This window comes from Porites lutea, chromosome 2 (genome assembly GCF_958299795.1).
Source record: "Porites lutea chromosome 2, jaPorLute2.1, whole genome shotgun sequence".
NCBI classification, from domain to species: domain Eukaryota; kingdom Metazoa; phylum Cnidaria; class Anthozoa; order Scleractinia; family Poritidae; genus Porites; species Porites lutea.
The window spans coordinates 29,348,998-29,373,997 of NC_133202.1; the positions used below are offsets into that span (position 1 = coordinate 29,348,998).

General features: G+C 39.1%; 2 protein-coding genes and 1 pseudogene across 3 annotated transcripts in view; 1 reads left to right on the forward strand and 2 right to left on the reverse strand.

The window, feature by feature from the left end:
* Positions 1-6,379, forward strand: part of LOC140928238 (uncharacterized) — a 77,478-nt gene extending 71,099 nt beyond the window's left edge. For both annotated transcript variants that reach the window (XM_073377958.1, XM_073377959.1), the window contains 4 exons: positions 1,424-1,533; positions 2,267-3,030; positions 3,513-4,408; positions 5,630-6,379. In XM_073377958.1, the coding sequence (XP_073234059.1) occupies positions 1,424-1,533; positions 2,267-3,030; positions 3,513-4,408; positions 5,630-5,747 (1,888 nt within the window). In that variant the 3' untranslated portion in view covers positions 5,748-6,379. The remainder of the gene's footprint in view (positions 1-1,423; positions 1,534-2,266; positions 3,031-3,512; positions 4,409-5,629) is intronic.
* Positions 1,084-25,000, reverse strand: part of LOC140928239 (uncharacterized) — a 240,002-nt gene continuing 216,085 nt past the window's right edge. The window contains exon 4 of the mRNA XM_073377960.1: positions 1,084-1,094. The gene's annotated coding sequence lies outside the window, so the exon portion shown is untranslated. The remainder of the gene's footprint in view (positions 1,095-25,000) is intronic.
* The window catches only part of LOC140926004 (uncharacterized), a 1,211-nt pseudogene continuing 171 nt past the window's right edge, over positions 23,961-25,000 (reverse strand).

Genomic DNA, 25,000 nt, shown 5'->3' on the forward strand with positions numbered 1-25,000 from the left:
TCCTGAAATGCTAGTTTTTGGCAAGTAGGCCTCCTGGATGTTGCTCTTTTCAGAATATCCTGACAAATCCCATAATTTCACACCTTACTCTTACCATATTTGATTTCTTACTATTCCTCCGCATTTACAATTAATTAGTTCCACAACCACGACGCCGAAGTGTACGCTAGCTCCGTAGCGTCTTGTTTACTTTTATTAGCTTCATGCTACACAAACAGGGCTAACTGACCCGCTACTGTGGCCTCCTTGGCTTGCGTGCGCATCTTCATTACCTTTACCTTAACCATTGTGTTTCGTGCTTTTTACTATTTCAAGCTTGCTTTAAAAGCGGAAGTTGTGTATTCTGATCTTCCTTAGGGACAGAGATAAGCTGGAACGCTCAGTAGCACGCGTTCACCTAGGAGCAACCGTTGATGACTTCATGTTGTTAGTGTTGGGAATCGTGTTAGCACATTGCACTATGACAACAGAAAATTACATCACAAGACATATTAGCTTGAATGATTCGCACTACTCACAGTTTCAGCGCCAAATTTTGCGCCTGCTTTGTAACTCCACGGAGCCCTTTTCACTTTTGTAAACAAGCGTTGCCAGTTCTAAGGCACTTAAAACTTTTTATTATATAGATACTGATGAAATGCCAGGATTTTTCCTTTTACTAAACTCATATCTTCATCGCGCAGTGAAGATACTATTTTTATCTTTCACATGTGAGGATATTGGTGTCGCCATGGTTACTAACATCATTACTAACATAATTGTGACTTTTTGGAACAGAAAATATAAGTATTAATGTCTTTATTTCTCCTTTATAACTTTATATCCGAGTTTCGTAACGTTTTTGTGACAGGCATTTTGCGATAGGTAACCACTTTAATTGCACTATTTTGCTGTTTCGTAAATTAATTTTAAAAAAGTTGTGTTTTATGTAGGAATTTCATCAGTATCTATAAAATAAACAGAACTTTACATGGCCGCTTGGGGATACGAATTTTATCTTCTCGTGCTGAAAGTATCTCTCACGAATGAGCAAAGCGAACAAGTGAGAGATAAAATTCGTATCCCCAAGCGGCCATGTAATGTCCTCTATTTAAACTATTATTCTCTTTTTTCGAATCACCATAATACAATCTGTTTCCCCCCAAAATTTTGCATAAGCCTTTGTTCACAAATGCGCATATTCCAGCAATAAATTATTCAAATTTTGGTAGGCAAACAAGGTGTATTAAGGGAGATGTGCAAATTGCGAACTGAAAGTCAGACGAATTAAAAAAAAAAAGAAATTCACGACCCAGAATGGAACCCGGTTAAAGTACACGTTGTTGTTGTTGTTGTTGTTATTATTTTTAGCTTTCAAGCTATACGAAAGCCTATGATAGTTAGCGTAAAACTGAAGAAAAAACTATATTTTATTGTTTTTCAGAGGACTCAACATTGGTATACCTGGATTTTTAAAGAAGAAGCACAGAGATCGCTCTGCAACAGCTCCAGGACCACCGGAATCTGCTTCCACTGCCTGGTACACGAATGACGGTAAACGAAATAACCATTACCATTTTTGATAATATTTAGATTTAGCCGACGCTAAAAGCCGAGCTCTCAAGGGAAGTTTTGAGAAATGTCTTTCTAAAGTGAAGTTTTGTGAGCCTGTGATCACTTTAATACCATAACTGGTCAGCGGAGAACTTAAAAAAATTTCACCTCAATGAGTTGTACTTTCGAGCTCGAGATACAGTTATGTGGTACTGGTCAGCGAATACCCTATTTTGACAGCTGTCATGTGATCATAACATGAGTGTCCAATATCAAGTAAAACATGATTTGTGTATGACTTGGACTTTGAAGCTAATGGGTAAGACATTTCACATTCGCTAACATAAACGGGTCGACAGACGGACGGACGTGCGGCCGATTTCGTCAGAACCAAACTTTCGTGGATGCGTAGTTAACCAAATTTTCGTACCTATGGTGCTTCGCTTTGCGCACCCAAAGGCACCAACGTGAGGCTTAGGTTTAGATTATCTGTGTCAATAAATATTGCAAAGAAAGACCAAGGAACGACGAGCAACGGGATTTTCGGTTTTGGCCACGCGCAAAATGGGACGAGAGCCCCCTTTTTTCACGCGGTCTTTGACTGTCGTTCCTCGTTCTTTGCTCCGAAACTGCACGGAAGCGCTTACTACGCAGGCTAGTACTGATATCCGCCGTAAAGTAATCTTATGTTGATCTAATCTCTTGGTATTGGAAACTTGTCTTTGTGTTTCAGCTGAAAAGAAGAAAAAAGGCGATTCACCTAAACAAAGTAGACAGAGGGCAGCTTCGGAGAACAGACCAGACGTAGAAAAGACCCCGCCTGAAAAGAAAAACGAAAAAGAAAAGGTGCCCTCGGTTAAAAAACCGGTATCCAAAGAAAGAACACCATCTGAAAAGAAACTGGAAGTTAAGCCAAGTGAAAAGAAGCCGGAAGTAGCGCCCACCGAGAAGAAACCGGAAGTTACGCGAAGTGAAAAGAAGCCGGAAGTAGCGCCTACCGAGAAGAAACCGGAAGTTACGCCAAGTGAAAAGAAGCCGGAAGTAACCCCGAATGAAAAGAAACCGGAAGTAACCCCGAGTGAAAAGAAACCGGAAGTAACCCCAACTGAAAAGAAACCAGAAGCAATACCGAGTGATAAAAAGGAAGAAACTCCAACTGAGAAGAAGGGAGAAGAGACAATAGGAAGGAGGATCTCAGATAAGAAACCGGAATTGGTAAGACCGCCCATAATGGGCGGCAAACCGTTTGCCCTACCGCGTGACAGAGCCACTACAGACTCAACCGTCCGACCTAGTGCTCCTCATCCACCTGAAACAGCAGCCTCGAGTGATAAAGGTTCTTCACAGACCACCTCTGACGAGGCCGCCTCGGCACCTGCACCTGCTGTCAAGAAACCGCCCAAATTTGGAATTGGAATTGGAATTGGAGGATTAGCGGGAGGAGGACTTTTGGCTGAAATGAAACAGAGACAAGAGAGAGCGGCCAGCTTAAAAAAAGTGAGTAAAGTCATTAAGTTTGATTAGAAATTGACAAAGCACCGCGACTACAGGTTGATACACACACACCTATTAAACCGTGTCAAAGTATTCATCCAAGTGATTGATCAACCAAGTGGTCCCTATTTTACTGAACTGTCCGCTTCTATTCCAGCGCACTGGTCTACTATAGCTTCTTTACAGCTTGGTATCATTAAAATATGTCTCATAACCGTTATTTCAGTTGTAACAAACAACAAAAATGATCTTTGAAAAACTGTTAGGTTAGCAAGTTTTTAAAAACCGCGATTGCAATCTGTTTTAATCTTCTTTTAGTTTTTCCCCCTTCCGTTACCCTTTCCGTTCCTCTTTTCCTATTTGCTGCGTTATCTATACGGTTATTTTTATGTTCCACTCAATTTGGTGGCAACTCTCACTGTTTTCTTTCAGATAAATTTCGTGATACAGCCCCTTTAAGCTGTTTCTTTTGTCTCATTTTACAGAATAAAACGCCTGAAAAGCCAGCGGAGACCAAACCAGACGAGAAAGATACCGGAAGTAAGGGAGCTGACGTGGAAGTATCCAAGGAAACGTTGGTAAAACCATCTTCAGTAAAAAGACCCAGGTTACCGTCTGGTACCCCGCCTAAACCCGCTCCAAGGCCAAAGCCTAAACCTGCAGAGAACAAGGAAGAAAAACCGGGAATCAAACTGGTGAAGAAACCGGAAGAGAAAAAAGTCGAAGAACCCGAAGCAAAAGTAGAGGAGAAAGTGGGACAGAAAAAAGAAGAAGAAAACAAAGAGGAAAAACCGGAAGCGAGTAAGACAAATGTAGAGGAAGAGAAGAAAGAAGAAGAAAAAGTGACTGAAGTTGATGGAAAGAAGAAGGCGGTCGCCAAGGAAGAAGAGACAGTAGAAGAGGGAACTAAACCGAAAATGGGAGGGACGGAAAAGGAGAGAAAGGCAAGTGAAAAAGAATCTGAACAACTTAAACAGGAAAAAGAGGCCGAGACGAAGGACGTAAAATCCATAGGGGACAAAGTAGAAACGCAAAAATCCGAGACAATAGATAAAGGAGTGATTGGAACCAAGCGGACGGGTACTTTGGACGACATCTGGGTCCAAAAGGAGTCGGGAAAACAAGCTCTCAGACCTGGTGGTCGATCCAACTCGCTTAAGGTGCAGCGAACTACCTCGATCGAAAAAACGGCTGCCCTATCAGCTACTTTGCCCAAACCCTGGTCACCAGGGCAGGGTCCGTCCAGTTTGTTGACGAGAAAGCTCAGCTGGGAACCGCCTGCAGTCGGTGATGAAGAGTTTGTTAGGAAGGAGAAAGACCGAAGTGGGAACAGAGGGGAAGAGACTATTCAAGAGGTCGCTGAGGAGCAGAGTAATAAAACGTAGGTAGTTTGTTTGATTCGTAGTGTATATAGCCTGCGTTGCACCCGGGTACGGTTCGTCTAGACCATTAGTATGGTCCGTCTATACAGGAGGGTTAGAGTGTCCGCGCGCGACGTAGGCTATAGAGTATAGTACCCATCCGATTCTCCTTATTAGAAACCTTTAGATTCATGGACGAGGACGACGACTGCAAGGTCGAAATTTCTCTAACAGAATTATCGCGTGTTCTCAAAAGTTAGCTACCCTGGAAACCTTCATTTTACTTTTTTCAGCAGAAAAGTTAGCAAGCTAAGGTTATTTCTTTTGAAATAAGTTGAGCCATCTCCTGATCGCAAAATGATAAAACGTCCAATATTTGATAAATTGTTCCCGCCATTACGACATTTTGGCTAAAAGCCGTAGTGGAATGACGACGGCTATCGCGTTTTCCCGCCAAAATGACGCTGGTTCAGGCAGAGTACAGTACAGTTTAATCCCCCAATCAGTAATCTTATTACTATGGAGTTGCATCGACGACTATACGGTCAACCAATGCAGCGAAACCACTCTTATCTTGCATAGTATTGAGAAAATTTCGTTCTCGTAGTCGTCCTCGTCTGAGAATCTAAAGGTCTGTGATTTAAGCTTCCAGAAGAAGCTTCGTCGCCAGCACCTTTGCAAGTGATAACTCCTTTGTTTTTGTTGTTGTTTTTTTGTTTGTTTGGTTTTTTTTAGTTTACAGAGTGGCATTTTCGCTTCTTCTTGAGTTTTGATCTTGGTAGTAATAAGAGTTAAAAAGTGTAACTGGTGATTTCTGAACTTCGCACGTTTCAACACTAGGCTCGTACTTGTAGACCGCGAGGGAAGGGCATTATCGCATGAAGAACACTTTGAAGGCATTGTTCTTTCTCTGAACTTTGTCATGAATTCGGTTGTTTGACAAACATTATACATATCACATTGAGTTTTAACAAAGTGGAAACACCACCTTAAAGAAATTCACTGTTTTCAAACGCTGCCTTTTTCGTCAGAGACGTTGACCTCTGTGAAGGACCAGTCCTTAGTTTGAGTACCGTAGGAGGAGGAAAACTGCATTGTCGTCGTAGTTACGTGTTTTACTCCCAAGCCGACGATATTGGCTTTTTCTAAACGTTCCTCGGCCTTTCAACTGAACTTTAGAATAAAGTTAAGTTAACCTGGCGTTTGAAGTAGAGTTTTACGTTATCTTATTTCGTGTTTAGGTCAATTGCTGCTACTGAAGGAGGCAAAGATACGAAGGAGAACGGAACAGTACCAAAGAGCCCGAAAGCGGTTTCCCTGGAGGACATCTTAAACGATGATGGAGACACAGTACTATGAACACGGTTAGCGCCTTTGAGCTTGCTTTCAGCGGTGTGAGCTGAAACGGCAAGGAAACGAGTCGCGGTGTAACAGTTCAGTGCCTTTGGTGCATGCCCTGGGGAAGTGATAACTCGCTGTTATCTTAAGGCTTTTGTCCTATTATTACTGTAATAGTCATTGGCATTTGATTTGGGGTTGCTGGTGACTAATTAGCATTGGTTCCTGAAGGAGGAAGGTGTAAATTTCATAAGTTGTGTGTGATAACATTATTTTACAGTAAGACATTTTTATAGAAAAACTTCTTTTGATACAAAATTTGCTCGCGTTGAATACGTCCGCTTTGAACACGTACTGGCTTTCCTTGTGTAACCGTAAAAACAAGTAGTTGGATCATTCCAGTCAGTAGATATCGTAAATACCAAAACATTTGTTGCACTAAACAAAATCATAAAAATGAAAACATAGAATATCTCAAGTATAGCCTTAATACAAGGTTTTCAAATTAAATGTGTATTGAGGAAAGTGAATATTACCTAAATTCTGTATATTACTAAAGAACTTACATAGATTGAAATGAAGTATTGCTAGGTAGGATTAAATAGTACGTGTTTTAGAATTAAAGGTGAATTTGCAACATTTTGTAACATTAATCCTGGCACATAGAATTTCATTGATTTGTGATTATTGAATATGCAATAAGAACAGTCCTTTTCAGTGTCTTGTATCTTGAGTGTACATTTCCACCGTTACGTCTGAAGGTTATTGCAATCTTGTTCTAGAGGCTGCGACTTCCGTTGTTCAGGGAGCCTGGGGACTATCTAGGAGGAAATGAAGTCAGAGTAATCAGGCTATTTTGGTCGGCGGTTGGCTACGGGAGAGACTCGAGGAAGCGGATAAATTTTTAATTGTTGTCCGTAAAATATCACTTGGAGTACTAAGATGTTCCAAGGTAATTTTAACGGAAGATTAAGCGATGCAATGATGTTAACATCGAGTTAAATGTTTGGCGGCAAAACACGTCATGTCTTGCACCCTGTTAGAACATGTTTTTTTGTCTCGTGTCCACGCTTAGATGCAATCGACGGTATATCGCCCCATGTAAAGTAAACCATTTTTGCGGAATCCGGGAAAATTTTGCTTGTAGAGTCTGGAATCGTAGGCTTCGGAATAGGTAATGCAGCTCAAGGAATCCGGAATCCGAGAACGATTGAAATCCGAAATCCAAGTTCCACTGACAAGGAATCCGCAATCCAGTACCTGAAGTCCGGAATCTTTCATGGGGCTCACCCTGGAGCTTATCAGTTTTAACGACTGAATACTCAATCTCACTTGCTTTTGAAATAAAGTATTGTGTTAACATTCAATTCTCAGTCATACTTGGGTTATCCGGGACGATTGCAGAACTAACCGATGCAACGCATATCAAAGCTAATTAAGGTAGCTCAAAGCACTTCCAATGCATTTCTTAAAGGGATGAGTACCTGAACATATTGATTTAAAAAAACGATTTGGAAGACGGAAGCACCCGACAGAAGAGGGCCCAATTGGGTTGAACTGTGTCCCACGGGAAAATTTATAGCTAAGCCCCTGTCACATAACCTCGAGCTAAGGGAAGGCGATGAACCACTTGTCAAGTCTCTGTAAAGTCTAAATTGACGAGGATTCCTCGAGGGATCCAGAAAAATACGGTGAAGAAAAATACGTCTACAGTTCCCCTTCTGTTGTTTTTCAACAATTCCATGATTGCATTGGTGCCCATTAACCAGGTTTTTAAGCTCTTAAATTGCGTTAGCTTTTGAAAGTCACATTTCGAATTACTGTAGTTGTTTGTAGCTGTCTGACTATAGAAAGAGCAACGTCGAGGCATTGCAAGTCACTAAAATTTGTTACGAAAAGCAATTTTGGAGGCAGTTTTTCAACTGAACCTTTAGCTGCCATTTTTAAAATTTCCATTTCAATAGAGGATTGTGTGGCCGATTCATTAATTTACGGTTGAAAAATCTAGGTGAGTTATCGAATGTTGTTAAAGACAAGGGTTTTTCTGGAAGAAAGGAAGCTCTTTTAGTGCAAAATACAAATAGTGTGCGAAACATAAAAAATGAGAGCGCGGGTCCTGGCTAGCAAACTACTCCATTTTGTTTCATTAACTATAGTTTTATCATGTTAGATGCAAAACTATTGAAACCTCTCCCGGGGCGGGGGGGACTCTGCATATGAAAGGGGTGGGGATGCTCGTCGGAAATTTTGAATTAAACCCCTAAAGGAGACCGATCTGGACGTGACCTAAGCTTTTTTTTAATCTCTAAAAGAGACCATGTTAGAACACAGACAATTGAGAAAACTTGGATTATATGAATGGAGTAAATAACGTAAATTAAAAATATACATATCAAATATATATTTTTACATTTTTTCGCGTGCAACCCTAAACGAGACCTTCACGGCTAAATATGTTGGCATTTTGCCCAGAACACCCTAAATGAGACCAAAATCCGAAATTTACACCCCTAAGCGAGATGACGAGCATCCCCACCACTCTCATATGCGGAGTCCCCCCCGGAAACCTCTATCTTGCATGTAAAACAACAACACCTTTACGGATCCGTTAATTATCGGGACTTTTGAGAAACGGGCCCCTGAAGTGTAAGAGGAAGAGAGCTGGCTACCAGGAAATAACGGCGCCAGACGCTCAGGTTTTTATTGTTAAACACGCTTCCCGCAATTTTGAATAATCGCTTCTGACCCAAGCAATTTTGCTGAAGTCAGGATTAAATATCCTGGAAAGATTTCCGCACAGCCACATGCATTTCTTATCATGCATACATGCTTCGACAACGTTTTGACTCTATTCATATTGACCATTGACAATTAATTATGCATTATGTCTCATTAATTATGTATTCACCTTATTGTCTTCCAAGACAATGGTTAATTCCCCAGGGTATTGAATATATGTATACATGTACATCGGTAATGAATACTTACAGCGTTCTTTTTCTTTTTCTACTTCTCTGTTTCTCTTTTTTAACCCCTCTCGCTCACCAAGTGTCCCCCGGGTTCCGTTTCCCCTTTTTTTTTCTCAGTTATCGGCTAGATTCGAACCAACGCTTCCCTGTAGCTCTAGCTTACCTGTCTCTCTTTCATACCACTAGACCACGACGACTTCTTGAGATTTCCTGGTTAAAAAATCGATATCTTTTTGCGTGCCCAAGTTTAAATATACAGGACAAAACAACTGAAATATGTATTCACGTAAGTTATTCACGGTTTTGCTTGTAAAATTTCCGTGAAAAAATGCATGGCTCTCCAGGCAATAACAAGCACGCACCCTTCACAAACACTCCTCTCTTGTATTACGCTTGTTAGACTTGGTCAACTTTCACTTTCAACTAAACTTCTTCTTAAAGCTCTCCAAAATACTGGCGGATCACGACCGGTGCATAGACTGGTTAAGGAAAACAACCTGTCCTCGCAACGTCTGTGAAACGTGTGAGAGCTTTGGCAGCGGACTTGAACGGAACCTGATTCAGTCAGTTTCCTAACCCTAATCACTAAAGCTTCAGGGTCATTCGGCGTTCTGCAAAATACCCTGGCCTTTGTCCCAGTAGAGCAGAAATAACGAAAGTCTTTTGGCCATCATTCGTGCTGAAATATTGGAGGGTACAGGCTTGATGAACGGCGAATGGGGATCTTATGAATGTCTACAAGGGGAGCACAACGAACAGCCTAAACGTTGTACACCCAGACAGCTGCCGACACGCAGGGCATCGAAAATAGATGGTAGGCAGTGAAGCAAGGGATGCCCCGTAAAGGGACACCTAAAGAACTATTAGAAGCAATCCATTGGCAGGAGTTTTGACTATGTGGCGTAGTCGTTACGGAAGTTCTCTTTGGAAACATCGCAAAGCATATCGCCGAACCTTATGACGTCGGGAACGACGCATAAAGGCTAATTAAAAACAGATCAGACGTAGGAGGAGGCGGCAGATACTCGGAAAAATAGTTCAGGAAAAAAGACAACTCTGGCGAACACTACGAAAAAGGTACTAGACTTTTCTTTCAAGTTCCTCGTGTTACGATCGATGGATGGTTAAGCAAAATTAATGCTCAAAGCCACTAATTACATTGTTTATCACTATTTTCGGGATCATTTTTAAAGTTAGGTTTAGGAAAGCGAAAACAGTTCGAAATTTGTTCCAAAAAGTTCTTTTTTTAATGAAGAAAGCGCCAAATTTGGGCCGTTTCATAAAAAAGACTTAGAAAACAAATTACATGTAAAAATCCTTGAAATAATAGTTGAAATCCCAAAGGCTTAGTAATTTTTTTTAACAACAGGTCTATGCATAATTAATGTATCGGGTTATACGGAAACCTTTCGAAAATATGGAATTGGGCTATACGGAAATCTAAAGAAATTTACTGTATTTAAAACTGTTTACTGAATTGCAGCGTTGTTGCTCACACCGATTGTTATGAGAAGTTATTCATGAACGACAAACAGTAAAATGCGAGGACGTTAGACATTAAAATGCAAGATTGATATTACTAATTCCACTTGCACTTTATGCATAATTAATACCCTGTTATCTGAATTAGCTGCTCATTGGCGTGGCGTGGTGTTTCAGCAGTTTAATTGGGGTTTTTTTAAAAACCCCAGTTAAACTGCTGAAACACCACGCCACGCCAATGAGCAACACCTTCCTCGATCTGCGTACTTCTTCAAAACATACCCAGCCTCATCTAATCATTATCATTTTTTTTTTTTCATTAATTCGTATTTTTTTGTTCTTTCGGTTCAGCGAAATAAACAATATTTTAATATTTTAATATTGTATATTTCCCTGAACCGAAAGAACAAAAAAATACGAATTAATGAAAAAAAAAATGATAATGATTAGATGAGGCTGGGTATGTTTTGAAGAAGTACGCAGATCGAGGAAGGTGTTATCACATTATTCTGTTTAATATTCGCAAAGGATATGATCAGATCTCGTCTTGATCCCGTGCCTGTTCCACGGCAAATTCAGGATTTAAGGGATGTTTAGTCCAGCAGTTTCAGTTCTTCAAATAGCAGTTGTCATGTAATCACCCCCTTAGTTTGGGCCTGTAACTACATTGTAGACTTTATTGACTTATTTGGACAACACTACAGTGTTACTGACAAGACACTTTATTGCTTAAACCAAGTTTACTATATCCTCAAAACTAATTCAGCTACATAAACACATCAGCACATATTGCAGGTTCGTAGACAATCCATCTGGAAAGCAGGATCATTCTGGCATGTCCGTGGTGACAATGCCTGACATAGCAACGGCTTATGATCGATACAAGTTTCTCGCTTAAGCCTCTGGTCAGAGTCAACTAATGAAAGAGAGAAAGTGAAGAGCAATTACAAGATGAACTTTTTAACTCCCTCAGTCTCCAGTTTCTGATAACTTGAGGCGCCACTGTAGCTTGTACTTGGGCTTCCCCATGACTTCAGAGCCTTTGCTCATTCGATCAGGTCAGTGAAAAATGTAAGCATGCGCATTCAAAACTTGCAAAGTGTTGACATTCAGTACCTAACTATTTTACCATCTGGAAACAATTCGAGACACTGCGCAAGCGCATTAAAGTCAACACACGAGTTTGCAGCGGAAAGACTTAGAACGCTCTCCACGCATATTTAACTGAAACATCACTAGACCAACTGGAGAACAGGCCACTTCCAAGTTCCAAAAACCTTCACCTTCAAAATGAGGTCAAGTGCACAACCTTTCTTGTGCAAATGAGTTTTATTTGCATGAGAATGAAAAATCATTTCCACATTAAAGACTGAGCACTCAACCTCGTTTTGATACAGAGGCCCGGGCAAACTCGGAAATGGCTTATCTGATAGATAAAATTTTTAAGTTAATTATATTTACCTGGTAAAATACGGGCACCCTCAGAGTCTACGTCATTTGATTGAATTCCATCGTCACGCCAAGTTTCCTCTAATGGGTCAAAACAAAATTAGTCATTAATTAAGATATCCCTTCATCTTCTCATACGAATCATTGCTTATGTTAGGAAAAAAGTACCATAGCGTAAATAACAACAACAACAAAAGAAAAAACATCTCTGAGGGCTCCAGCTTCCCCAAGCAAAACCGAACGGCTTTCTGCAGCTAATAAAGGTTTTAAATTTTTAGACCAAAATAACACCAAATCTAAATATATTAATTCAAGAAAGTTGATAATACACTCCTGATCGTTTTTTAAACAGTACATCAAAACAAGAAAGAAGTGTTGATGTAAATATATCAAACAAGAAACACACTGTTTCATTCGATCAGCCATTTCGAGGTTGTGAGTGAGACTGGGTCTAGGATATGTAGCCGTGTTGCATTATGGGACTGTTTTGTGGAGGTGATGTACTGATATTTGAATGTACAAACATTAACCACGAGGGACTGCAAAGGACCGCAAACGAATATGCCGAAGAACGTAGGATCTATAAAGACCTGATCAGCAAAAATAATAATGCAGACATATTAAATTATGCAAGCGGAATACTGCAATGCTGATCGTACTACGTGAAAATTAACTCTGCAAGACATCAACACGAAACCGAAAGAACTCAAAACAGAGCGTGATTGTAGCCATAGACATCTGTTTCGTCCTCTTTGGGGCTCGTCAGTATGGCGTAACAACCAGAGATCAGGCTGATCAGCTAAGCAGCTTAGTGTATCCTTCTTGCGATTTAGACAATTGGTGTAGAAATATCAGTGATCTAAGTCTATCTACCGCGAAATACTCTACGTGTTGCGCAGAATTTAAAAAAAATAATAAAGATTTAGATATATTAAAAGGTAACTGAGATAAAAAGGTGTCCAGATAAAACTCTTGTACGTAATTTTCGGAGCTTATAGCATACGGAAGAAATGGCGCTCGGTAATCAGTTCTAGCACACGCTTTTACAATGGGTGTTAGAAATGGAAAAACTCGGGATAGAACTAGTGTAGACGAAAACACGGTTTAAATAACAATTCGGAAGTAGACGTTTTCCCAACTAGGGTCTCCGAGGATAGATGATTTACTGATAAAATTGAACAAATGATGGCCTTACATATGTTTAAAAAATATATTCCAAACGAAGAAAAAACGCAGCTAAAAAAATGAGTGGCAAAATACCTTCTTTCTCCAGAAAATCCCTCCAGTGTTTAGGAGCGGATTCAACCTGCAAAAGAGCAAGCGTTAACAAAATAAAAGGCAGACGAGTCATCCTGATATCAGCCTCAGTGACGTTATTGAAGACTTTTTACTGTTTTTTTTGCGTGACTTTTATACGTTTTCCCGTTAAACAGATGTACGAACCGCGAGGTCTTTTAATTAATAACTGCCGAGTTTGACGCCAGATAAATTTCACAAAAGACAAAGATAAAAATCGTTTACTCTTATTGATATATAATCGTTTACTATTAATAATTGATATATATCAAGTCAGTCCTACCAGCCTTCTCATTCATCGCACAGGCGAGATATTTTCCACCTCTGCTCTTTACTCTTCTGGGTACAATTTAGAGGAAAATTGACGTTCATCAAAACATAAACGCTTATCATGTTCACGGAAATTGGAGCAAAGGATTAAAAAAACTGATCTTTGTGCCTGATGACAATCTTTTTCCATCTTATCATGGTAAAAAAAACACAATTTTAGTTAATTACACTGCACGAAAAATTAGATTTACATAAATTTACTCGGTGTAAATATGTTGCAAAAAAGTGCAAACTAGGGAAAAATTAAAAGCAAAGATGGTAAATACCGTATTTGCTTGCCAGTTTACATGGGGGTGTAAATATTAGGGCAAATGCGGTATTTACCATCTTTGCCCTTTATTTATCCCTAGTTTGCACTTTTTTGCACCAAGTAAATTTGGTGTAAATCAAATTTTTCGTGCAGTGGAATTAGTGGAAGGTTAAGCCATCAGCAGATTTTAACAGTTACTAACCCGGAAGAGCAGTATTTTCCCGTTTATTATCATACTGAACAAAGTATTATAGAATATCAGAATCAACTGTAGACGGCATCAGGAAATTAAAGGAAAAAGCAACTACGTTACTCTCTGTGATGAAAGAAATGAAAGATGGTAAATTTAAAGCTCGGTGAAACAAATGTGAAAATGAAATGATCAGCATGTCACGAGCGTGGGACGAAGAAGAAAAAAGTTCTCGAACCTATGACTTCCCGAACACCTGGCGGGCGCTCTATCCACTTGAGCTACGGAGAACTCATGGAGAGTGAGGCTTTCCTTTCCGGAAAGAGGGAAAGAGACGGGAACTCCTTAACGAATTTATTAATGAGAATTAAAGCAAATGTTTTCCAAGTTGTATACAAGAGCCGCCCATAACCTTTCGAAATTTAAAACGCACAGCTTCAAAAATCTGACAGATTCTCACTTTTATTCAGTTGATCCAAGAAACGTGGCGCTTGTAAGACAAACAGTTTAACTAATCAGTATATCGCTTCCTTATTCCGCTGCCGTCCTTAATTTTGCTAAAGGAACTTGTTTGATCACAGTTTCCAAGGCCCTCATTGGGGTTACTCGGCGGTAAAAGCTTTTTTAAAAGTTTGTATAGCCATTATTATCAATAGCGTAGCATGAGGCTGGCTTCTTATTGCTCAAAACGTTCTTTTGTGTAATTTACAACGTTTTTCGAATTTAAAATTGTAAAAGCAGACAGAAACCCTGGCTCCAGAAGTACATTTAGTCGTCAATATCAGTTTTATTAAGGAGACTTGGGGTCTCCTTTGTTGACTGATATATTCACATGGCTTATTAGAGGAGACAGGTTATGACACACGGCAAGGATCATAGATAACGACTTCAGTGCTCAAAAGCAGTTTATGCTGGGAGCTACCTGACGATGCATAATCCTTTGATTTTCCCTTGTTCACAAATTCCGACGGAATAGATTGATGCAACTCTTTAATTGGTCAGTGAAGTGAAAATGATAGGAATGCTGTTTAACTTTTTGCATAGTCAAGTCCAAAAAAATACTTATAACAAAGGCGTTTGACGGGTTTCATCAGCATTCCGCTATTTATAATAACAAATGTAAGACGGAAATGTTTAAAATTTTAAAGAACTTGAACTCAGTGTACGAAAAAAGCTCAATTCAAAATAGCCTCATATATATTGCAGGAATTAGCCTCTGTCGGTTGCCTTTTAAAACTTGAAAAATTAAGTTGATCCAAGTCGCATTCCATACCCGTCTTCGCCATCCGTAGCAGTAGACGACAGGAGACAGTTTCAGTGCCTAATGATAGTGGTCTTACATAACAAAACTGGACCGATATTTGGATCACTATACGTTTCTGGGAAACTGCCCACTTACCCCTCCCTTAAACCAACATTTTGCCCCAAGTGAGAAGTAAGTGTTAAAGTTGGCTTAGGGGAGGGGTAGGTGGAAAGTTTCCCAGAAACGTATAAAGATTCCAATATTTTTGGAATGCAATAAATGAGGAAGGCAAGTTTCAGCTTTTTAAAAAGATGGAAAATAACGTGACATAGCTCCTTTACCACGTGACTTCAAGACAAACATGTTTATATATATATATATTTTTTTCAGATGTAAAGTCTAAACCTGCAATTTGTCTTGAGACACACATAGGATAGATAAGCGTTAAACAGACTTTCGTACTGAATTATTTTTTGCCATCTTAATTTTCGTGAGGATCACTAAGTTGACTGGGCACAAAACAAACAATTAATTTGGAAACTGGTCAAATGTCTTGTGCTTTAGTCTTAATGAATTTGTACAGGTGGTAAGCTGAAAGGCGCTTAGTTTTACAAATTATAAATTTCAGTAACAATATTTTTGTTGTTGTTAGAAGAAGGACCAGAAACCAGTTCATTTGTCGAAGAAAGAAAATAATCCATCTGTTCTTAAGAGTTGACGAACACTTATTTTGAAAATTTGAAATACAGAACGTAGCAAGAAAAAAAATCAATATGCATTATTTACAAGCGCACGCAAGCCTACCCCATACCTAAGAAAGTGTGGTAATCTACCCATCCGAGAAATTTTGGTAATCACGTGACCGTACGTTTACCCGTCCGTCCGCACCACAGACATACCAAAGTAAAACAACTCAATAAACAGGTATGGCAACCTAATGCAACTCGAGGTTATTTTGGCCGGAAATCGCATAGCCACCCGCGCCTTGTAAAGCAGAGACAACTTAAGACTTAGGAATCAATGAAGACGAAAACGTAAATAAAGCGGAATTGTTTCTGTATCCGTGATGTCTAAAGTATAAAGCTTAGATTAATTTTCATTTCCAGAAATTTAGAAAATAAAGTAAGAGAAGGTAAGAGGAAAAGAGAAATTAGGCGACAAGCCAGCGAAGTTCCCACAGAGAGTTAGAGCGAGAGATAAAAAACAAAGGAATTGGAAGAACAACATGAAAACTTAGTAGCGGTAGTGAGAAAATGAGAAATGCTAGCGGGCCACCAAGGTGAAAATGAGCGGCAGGGGAAAAAAAAGTGAACAAGAACACGTACGACATTTCCCCCATAAAACGTGTAACTACCTAGTTTCTGGAGGTTTCACGTTGTAGTCGTGCAAACAACGACAAAAAATGGACAAAAAAAGTGTGTTGCACGTGCAAAGTTGTTTTTTTGCTAATTAGACCTATTGTGGTTTTTCAGCGTTCTCGTTTCCTCCGCCGCCAAGCATTGCACGATTTTATATTTATATACTTTTTGAACAAACTATAAATATTACCGCGAGCTTCGCTTTAAGCCCGGGCTAAATCTATTTAGTATATACTAAAACTGTGGATAGTGTTTTTCGCGAGCTCTGATTGGCTAGTCAATCAGTGAATATCCTGCACTATTCACTGAGTCTCCTCCAGTTTCCCCGAGCGTAGTGTGTGTGTTAAGGAAATGGCGGCAAGCTTCAATGCCTTCGTTGTGAGGAATGTTAGTGTCTTGTGAAGAGACATTAAGGGTGACAAGAATGGCGTTGTCCGGTAGTGGTCTTATTTGTTCAAGTTAAAGAAGAAAGTGTGTAGAATCTTTGATGTAAGAGGGAAGGGACTGTACGAGGGAATTGACATGGTAGTCGACAAATTCAGAAATTCGCTCTGTAAGATGGCCATTGCTATCAATAATACGACGTCCGGGGTTGCCTTGTTTGTGCATTTTAGGTAGGATGTAGAAGCGACCAGCTTTGGGATCGGAGCTGAAGATACGGTCCTTGAATGTGTCATCGTCGATTAAATCATCTTTGTGTGGCGGTTAAGGTATTCTTTGACACGTTCCTGTATTTTATTTGTCAGATTAGTAGATTGTTTCTGGTAGTAATTAGTATCATTGAGTTGTCTGTAGCATTCGTTTATATACCAAGAATAATCCATTATTACGGTTCCTGAGCCCTTGTATTCTGGTTTAATTACTATATCTGAACGTTTTCGAAATTTAGTGAGGGAAGTGCATTCTTCCTTAGAAAAGTTATTTTTTATTTTGGAGGGTTTTGACGACATGATGTCGTGTTCAACGGCGTTGATGTAGGTGTCGAGGGCTGCGTCTCTTCCGCTTGGAGGAGTCCACGTCCCCTTACATTTAAAACGCGGAACGTTACTCATACCCTACTTACCCTTCCGTTTCTGTCAGTCTGACATTTTCCATTAACGTGATATATAATACTGTTAGCGTACATGTTAACTCATCATTCAGTGCGGCAAAGGTACTAATAATAGTTTTTGTTAGCAACATTGATGTTACTTGAGTTCTGATAACTTGACAGCAGTTACATTTTAAACTTCTTGAGCGATACCAAGCTTTCGTCTCTGTAGCCTACTAATGCTAATTTAAGAGGACACAGACAGTACCAACTTTTCAGTCCACCTCTTCTTCTTTCTTTTAGGACGCTATCTTGTTCTAGAGAAAACGGAAGAGGAAGAAGGAGAAGGTGAAGCAGTTATCTTTCTTGCTTTTTCCATCAACGAAAAAGATTCGAAGTAGAAAATAATACTATGATCAATTTTACTCTCTCCTCAGCCCCTGAGCGTTTTTAACATTAGTGTTCTTGCTCTCTGCACAATACTATCTTGGCGCCTGTGTATTTCTGATATTTCTCTTTCACGATCTTTGCAAAATATTATCTTGGAGCCTTATTAGAGGCAATAATAAGAGAATCTATAGGACATTCATTTATATAGCGGTCAGTTGGGAGTCATTTTTGCCTGATTAGAGGTAAGAAGTTTTGGTTTTTGGGAAGGACGAATGACTGGATTATTAGGAGAAAAAGCTCTCAGAACAAGGGCAAGAACTGCTAGTAACAAATCCAACAATTGTTTTGCTTCAGTTTCGGATTCAGAAACCGGGACCTACATGTGGGAAAAAGTAGTATTTCAGTAGGTCGTCGACAACTGTTAACTGCGATATTTTCAAGCGCTTGATACTCATTATCGCGGCCTATACGGAAGACGGCTCCGCCGAAAGGGGTTCCTAAGTTTCTTCAGGCTTATGGTGAATGAAAAGATAGAGATTACACTAGTTTAAATATACGAAAGGGTGGGAAATCTGTCATTTTGGTCTATAAAACTGAGAACTTAAAAGAGCTAACGGACGCATTGTATGTTTTTTGAAAAAGAAGAAAACGTCCTGGCTTTGTGATTTATTGACATTTAAAAGACGTTACATTTTGCAGCATTTAAAAGGGGTGCATTGTTGTAAACCAGGTATGTGAGAGGGGTACAATTTGTCAATAAAAGATGACAGGAAGTGGTTACCTTTTCTATATCAAGGGGTTACACCTGGGGCCCGAGCCTACTGTGCAAAACTTTGTTGAGTGTCCCCCCAGATTTTCAAGTTGCGTTGACCAATTACTTTTCTATTTGGTCCAACAGACCAGGAGCACCAGCAGCACGACGATGTTGGAGGTGCGGTGCAGGACATGGAAGATAGGGATGTATAGTTGGTGAGTAAGAATGTCTCACATAAATTTTGATAGTCTTGTCCCCTCATGAAGAGATCAAATTACTAGACTGCTTGAATCAAGGGGCTACAGGGGGGGGGGTACAGGGTGACACAAGGGGTTACAGGCGGTTAAAAGGGGTTAAAAGCGGATTCAGGGGGTTGAAGAGGGTTACAAGGGGTTGACTGGTTACAGGGGTTACTAGGGGTTGCAAGTAGTTACATGGAGCTACAAGGGTTACGCGGGGTTACAAAGAGTTACAATGGGTTACAAGAGGTAACAGGGGGTTACAAGGGGTTACAGGCGGTTAAAAGGGGTTAAAAGCAGATTCAGGGGGTTGAAGAGGGTTACAAGAGGTTGACGGGCTACAAGGGGTTACAAGCGGTTGCAAGGGGTTGCAAGTAGTTACATGGGGTTACAACGGGCTACACGGGGTTACTAAGAGTTACAAGAGGTTACAAGGAGTAACAGGGGGTTAAAGGGGTTTCAGGGAGGTACAGAGGTTTACAAGAGGTTACATGATGTTACAAATGCCAGATATCTGGTACCAAGGCCTTATAACTCCAATTTACAATTCAGCTGACAAGAATGATCCCACAAATATAGTGGTATCTGTGTATCTAGTTGCCTTGGAAAAATGTTTTGCTCCATTCTAAATCAGACTATACCTGTATCTTAAAAGACAACAATATTTTACATGACTCTCAAATTGGTTTCCTGCCTGAAAACTGCACTGCAGACCACGTTTTTTACGTTTTTAAAATAGGATTACAAAACTGTTTAAACACACTTCATATGAATGAAACATGGTATGTTAAAAATCAATCCGAAAAAGGCCAAAATAATGATATTCCAAAAACTCCCAAGGGAATCCGTTGACTACAACTTAAAACAGGCAACGAGCACGTTGAAATAGTTCAACAATACACCTATTTAGGTACACGTTTAACTCCAACAGGAAACTTTACTCTTATACTTCTACACTTCTACATGCCTCCTTCAGTATACGGAAACTTGCCATCCTTAATAGACTTAATCCCAATACCGCGTCCCAGATTTTTGACACAATAGTTTTCCTGATTTTAAGCTACAACGGTGAGGTATGGGGGAATGTACACTAAGAAAGATTTTAAACATGAGATAGGTCCCCCATCGCAAACATTCATCTCCAGTTTTGTGAACGCTACTTGGAGGTGAACAATAAGGCCTCTAATTTAGCTTGCAGAGCTGAGCTTGGAAGATTAGCACTAATTATACCAATTAATGGAAAAATTATGAAATATTTTATTTTTCTAAACAACAAAGATAATGACTCTATAATTAAACAATCTTTCCTTATGTCGAAGAATCATCACTCTGTTAATAACTCCGGGTTTTACTCCAGTTTCATGAACATGGTAGAACAAAAGAATCCATACATTTTAGATCCTGACTGTTTAGGAATAGATAAAATTAGGGGATACACAAATAATATGAAAGAGAAATATATGTATATCTTTCTGGCGACACGGCTTTGAACATTCAAAGAAATTAGAATTTTATAAAGTTTTTAGAGATGAATAATCTACATCCGATTATTTATACCGGTTAAGAACTTTTAATGAGAGAAAAAATTTATTGAAGTTTAAGATAAGAAACCTCAAACTTGTGATTGAACTTGGAAGATATCAGATCGATCGTGTGCCTAGAGAAAATAGATAATTTCTATTGTGTAAGTCCAAACAAACTGAAGATGAAAATCATTTCTTGTTTCATTGTCAGGAATACTCTTCGCTGAGGAAGGTATTCTTACACCAAATCAGCGAGATTGTACCTGACATTGAAAGGAAACCGACTACTGAAATCATTAAATTTCTGATGAACTCCAACGACTATTTTGTGAATAAACTAGTAATGAAGTTCATTTCCTTGTGTATGAACATACGTGATTCATTTTTGTTAGCCAGTGAAATTGATGTTAAAAAAACTTTAAGTAATTTGTTGCCTTGTTTTGTTATTAAGAGCCAGTCTCTGTAAGATCCTCATATCGAGTTTTGCCCACAAAATGGATTTAGCTCATAATTTTTCTGTAGATTTCTTTTAATAAGTATATAACAAATATGAAACTAGATTGGAGAAATTCTCTTCTGCAAATTTTTTTAACGAATTTTCTTTCGGTGCTACACGAGGACCTGAGATGCTTGTGAAATATGCAAATTTTGTCAAAATTCAACCGATTGCTCCGGATAAAAGAGTGCGACCCAATAGTTATAGAAAATAAGCTGTCAAAACAGCAGACAACTAGGTATAGTTCCATTATTCAGCGTCTGAATCATTATCAGACATTTATTTGTCATCCAGTTTCAACAGTTTCGTCTGAAACCGAGGATTGAAAGTTGCGATACTTAGCACGTCACAGCTGACGCTCTGCCCCGCTTAGATTACAAACTTAGAAATGACTACGGTATATTCTGTTTTCCACAAGCACTGACTCCCCCTCCAACCCACTCTATCTTCAGAAATTTTTCAATAACAGATTTTGACCGCTCTCAATTACTGAGGAACTTTCCGTCATTCTTCAAAGCGGTCCATAGCCCACTGACCACCTAAAACGCAGTTTATGCTACTAGCAGACAACCAAAATGACACATGCACCTGCGAATTGTTCCTTTGCCGGGATAGCAAGTATTACTTGGGGTTCGATAAAGACAATTTTTTTTACTAAATAAGTGCGTTGTCCAAGTAAAGAACCATCTAAGAAGCTGTAACCTTTCACGTACGAAGATCACCGAATATGATCTAATTTTGGCAAGGGTGGGAAAATTTAATCGTTCGCATGAATAAGTAGAAAAAGATGGTGGTTTGCCTTGCCTATAGGCACAGTCTCAGTATAATTATACTAGTGGCCACGTAAAACTGTCGTTATCCTTATCCTGGCCATGAAGGAAAAAAGATTGCCTTCATTGTAAAAATCCAATTAACAGGAAAATGGCGCATTCAAGAAATCCGCGAGATTTTTGTTACCCTTGTTCTTGTGAGGTCACGTAAGTAGCCTGCGTAGCAAGCGTTTCCAGTCGAGTTATAGCGCGAAATTTGGAGCGGAAGCAAAAAAAAAATGGAAGGGGGAGGGGGAAGGGTTCCTTCACTCCCCTCCCCCTCCCCCTTCATTCCTTTTTTTGCTCTCGTTCCAGTTTTCTTTACGAACTCGCGCGGAACCGCTTGCTACGCAGGCTATCACGTAAGTATTTTCAATTGTTCTGTTTTAACTCCTGTCCTTTTTTTTTTATCAAAGAACTGGTTGGGCATAAATAGATGGGAAAAAGGATGAAAAGGAAAATTCAAATTTTGCTTCGTTTTGTACGTCAAGTAGTCAGAGGAGTCACGTGTCACGCAATGTTTACTACACAATGACTATACCATAGGCTTTAAAGCAATTTACCTAACATTTCTAAAATAAATATATACAAATAAAATAAAATAAATATACAAATAAAGAAACGTGTACAGAATAAAAAAGAAAAAAAACAGATCCTTTCTAAGAACATAGAATTATTTCATAAATGGAACTGATTGATGTAAAAGCTTATTTGCATTTTTTCACGTCTAGGGTTTATTTGTGCTCTAGTAATTCAATTAACATTCTGTGAGTGTATTACAAGAAAAACAAGAGCCTGAATATCTGCCAGGCTTGATGTTCTAACAGAACAGAACAGAACATGTTATATAACATGTGTCATGTTATGTTATATAACATGTGTCATGTTATGTTATATAACATGTGTCATGTTATGTTATATAACGTGTGTCATGTTATGTTATGTAACATGTGTCATGATATGTTATATAACATGTGTCATGTTAATGTTATGTTATGTTATATAACATAAAATATGTTATGTTGTATAACATAAAGTATGTTATGTTATATAACATATGTTATGTTATGTTATAACATAAAATATGTTATAACATAACATAACATATGTTATATAACATAACATACTTTATGTTATACAACATAACATAAAATATGTTATAACATGTCTCATGTTATGTTATATAACATATGTCATGTTATGTTATATAACATAAAATATGTTATGTTGTATAACATAAAGTATCTTATATAACATATAGCTTGAAGCAGAAGAGGATCGAAATACACAGTCTGCAATTGGTTACGTTCAGTAGCCAATAAGAAAACAAGAATTTCGATCCGCCACGTGGGTATTTATGTTCAGTTCAAAGCTCAACAGACAGAACAGCTGTACCGTTCTCGCCACGACAAAGTACAACTAAAGTTGCTCTTGTAAAAGCAACTAAGCACAAAGCCAACCCGGCAACTGATGAGGTTCGTGAGGAGAACCGAAACCATGGTCTTGCCTGATCACAAACTGTGGCAATAACAAAACAGTTTATTCAAAGCTATTACCAAGGGAGGAACTACGCGCTCCAGTCAAAAGACTCATACTATCTTTAGAAAAACACTAAGCTGGAGTTTACTGAGTCACAATTCAATTCTCCATAGTAAGTTTATGTAGCTTCAGTTTAAGCTGCAGTTCACTCTTATAATTTTGGATCTGTAAGTCACTATCCGTGATAATTTAACATTCTGCAAAGAAAACTGACGAGCTGGGCCCAGCGTGATACAGCATTGCAGAAAAACATTACACTCACGGACTAAAGAAAATCGCTTAGATCAGATCCAGAAGGCACTTTGGAGAAAATTGGAGCCCTTATTCAGCCGTAATAAAAAAAAGCTTTACGCTTCAAAAGAGGTCAAAGAAAATGCGCTTGCATCAGAGGGCAAATCCTGCCGATCAGAAAACAGTAACTACAGTCAATCGATATATATATGTCATGACCTCTCAGTGTGAAACATGCGGCTAAAACCACATTTGCTCAGTAAAATGCAAAACCTTCCAGAGCATAATCTACCCAGCAGATAAAAACAACTTCATTGGAATAAGCAGCATTTTGGCATGAGGTAAAAGTCGTGTAGGCCTACCACCCCCTTTTATTACTAAAATATGTTATGTTGTGTAACATAAAGTATCTTATATAACATATGTTATGTTATGTTATGTTATATAACATAAAATATGTTATAACATGTCTCATGTTAACATATGTCATGTTATGTTATATAACATGTGTCGTGTTATGTTATGTTATATAACAAAATATGTTATAACATGTCTCATGTTATGTTATATAACATGTGTCATGTTAACATAAAATATGTTTAACAAATAGATTCCATTTGGCCGTGCGTCTGTTCAGTTATAGATCACAGATGACGTCAAAACGTGGTAAGAACAGAAAAGGGGCCCACGAGCCGATAGGCTGTGTCGGGTACATTCGCATCTGAAAGCACGGTTATTGCTGAAGCCCGGACGGAATGATTGGTGTACCCTTGAGAGAGATTCGCTCCTTTGGATATGATCTTCATCATGTATCCCAGCTTGTTCACGCCAAGTGGGCTGTTTTCATACCACACGATGTCTTCTGTGGTGAATCTGGATTTTGGTTTTTAAAAGAACGCTGGGCAGGAGGGATTCAACTTGGACACGTACAATTTGAGACTGGCAAACACATCATCGTCTGCTTCAGTGCTGTAAAGCCTTGTTTCTCGTTCAGATGAGGGCTTGCTGGTTTCACCACCAGGATGGTTTTTTGTAGCTTCTTCGTGGGTCATAACTGCGTACCCGCGGCCGTTTGCATCTTTGGTGAACTTGAAACTGTCGCGGCGAAGATCTCGCTGTCCCTCCCTTCCACGCCTGCACCAGTACAGAGAAACGTAAAACCACGTTCTCCTTAGCAATCCGGCTGGATTTGTGACACTGAGGAAAGGGCTGGCTCTTATCTTTGCGAGGTCTGAAGGTACGATAACTGGTTTATGTTGAACGTTTTCCTTGCCGGCGCGGCGGTTAATTCGTAGCTTCGCGTCCAGAATTTTGTTACTCTTTTGAAACATTTGGTTCCTTGAAATTTTCACTGTACGGCCATTGTTGTTTAGGTATCTTTCAATGGAATTCCGAAAACCAAGCAGTACTGAGCGACTGTATTCTTCACCTTTTTTCGTTCTCGCTTCGACGTAAAACCTTGCTAGGTTTAAGTCTAATTCTGCTGTATTCATTTTAAGGGGAGGTGTTGTGAGGCTCTTTGCTTGACACCAATCTGTGTAAACAATTATTTTGAGACTGTATAGTGCTGAAATTGTCTAATAAATCAATTTCTTTAAATTTCTGCTTTTTGTGTTACTTAAATGCGAAGCAAAAGAATTGTTTGTTACCTTGAAATAATTTTACGACCCATTTTGTGTTTCGTTTTGTCGCGAGC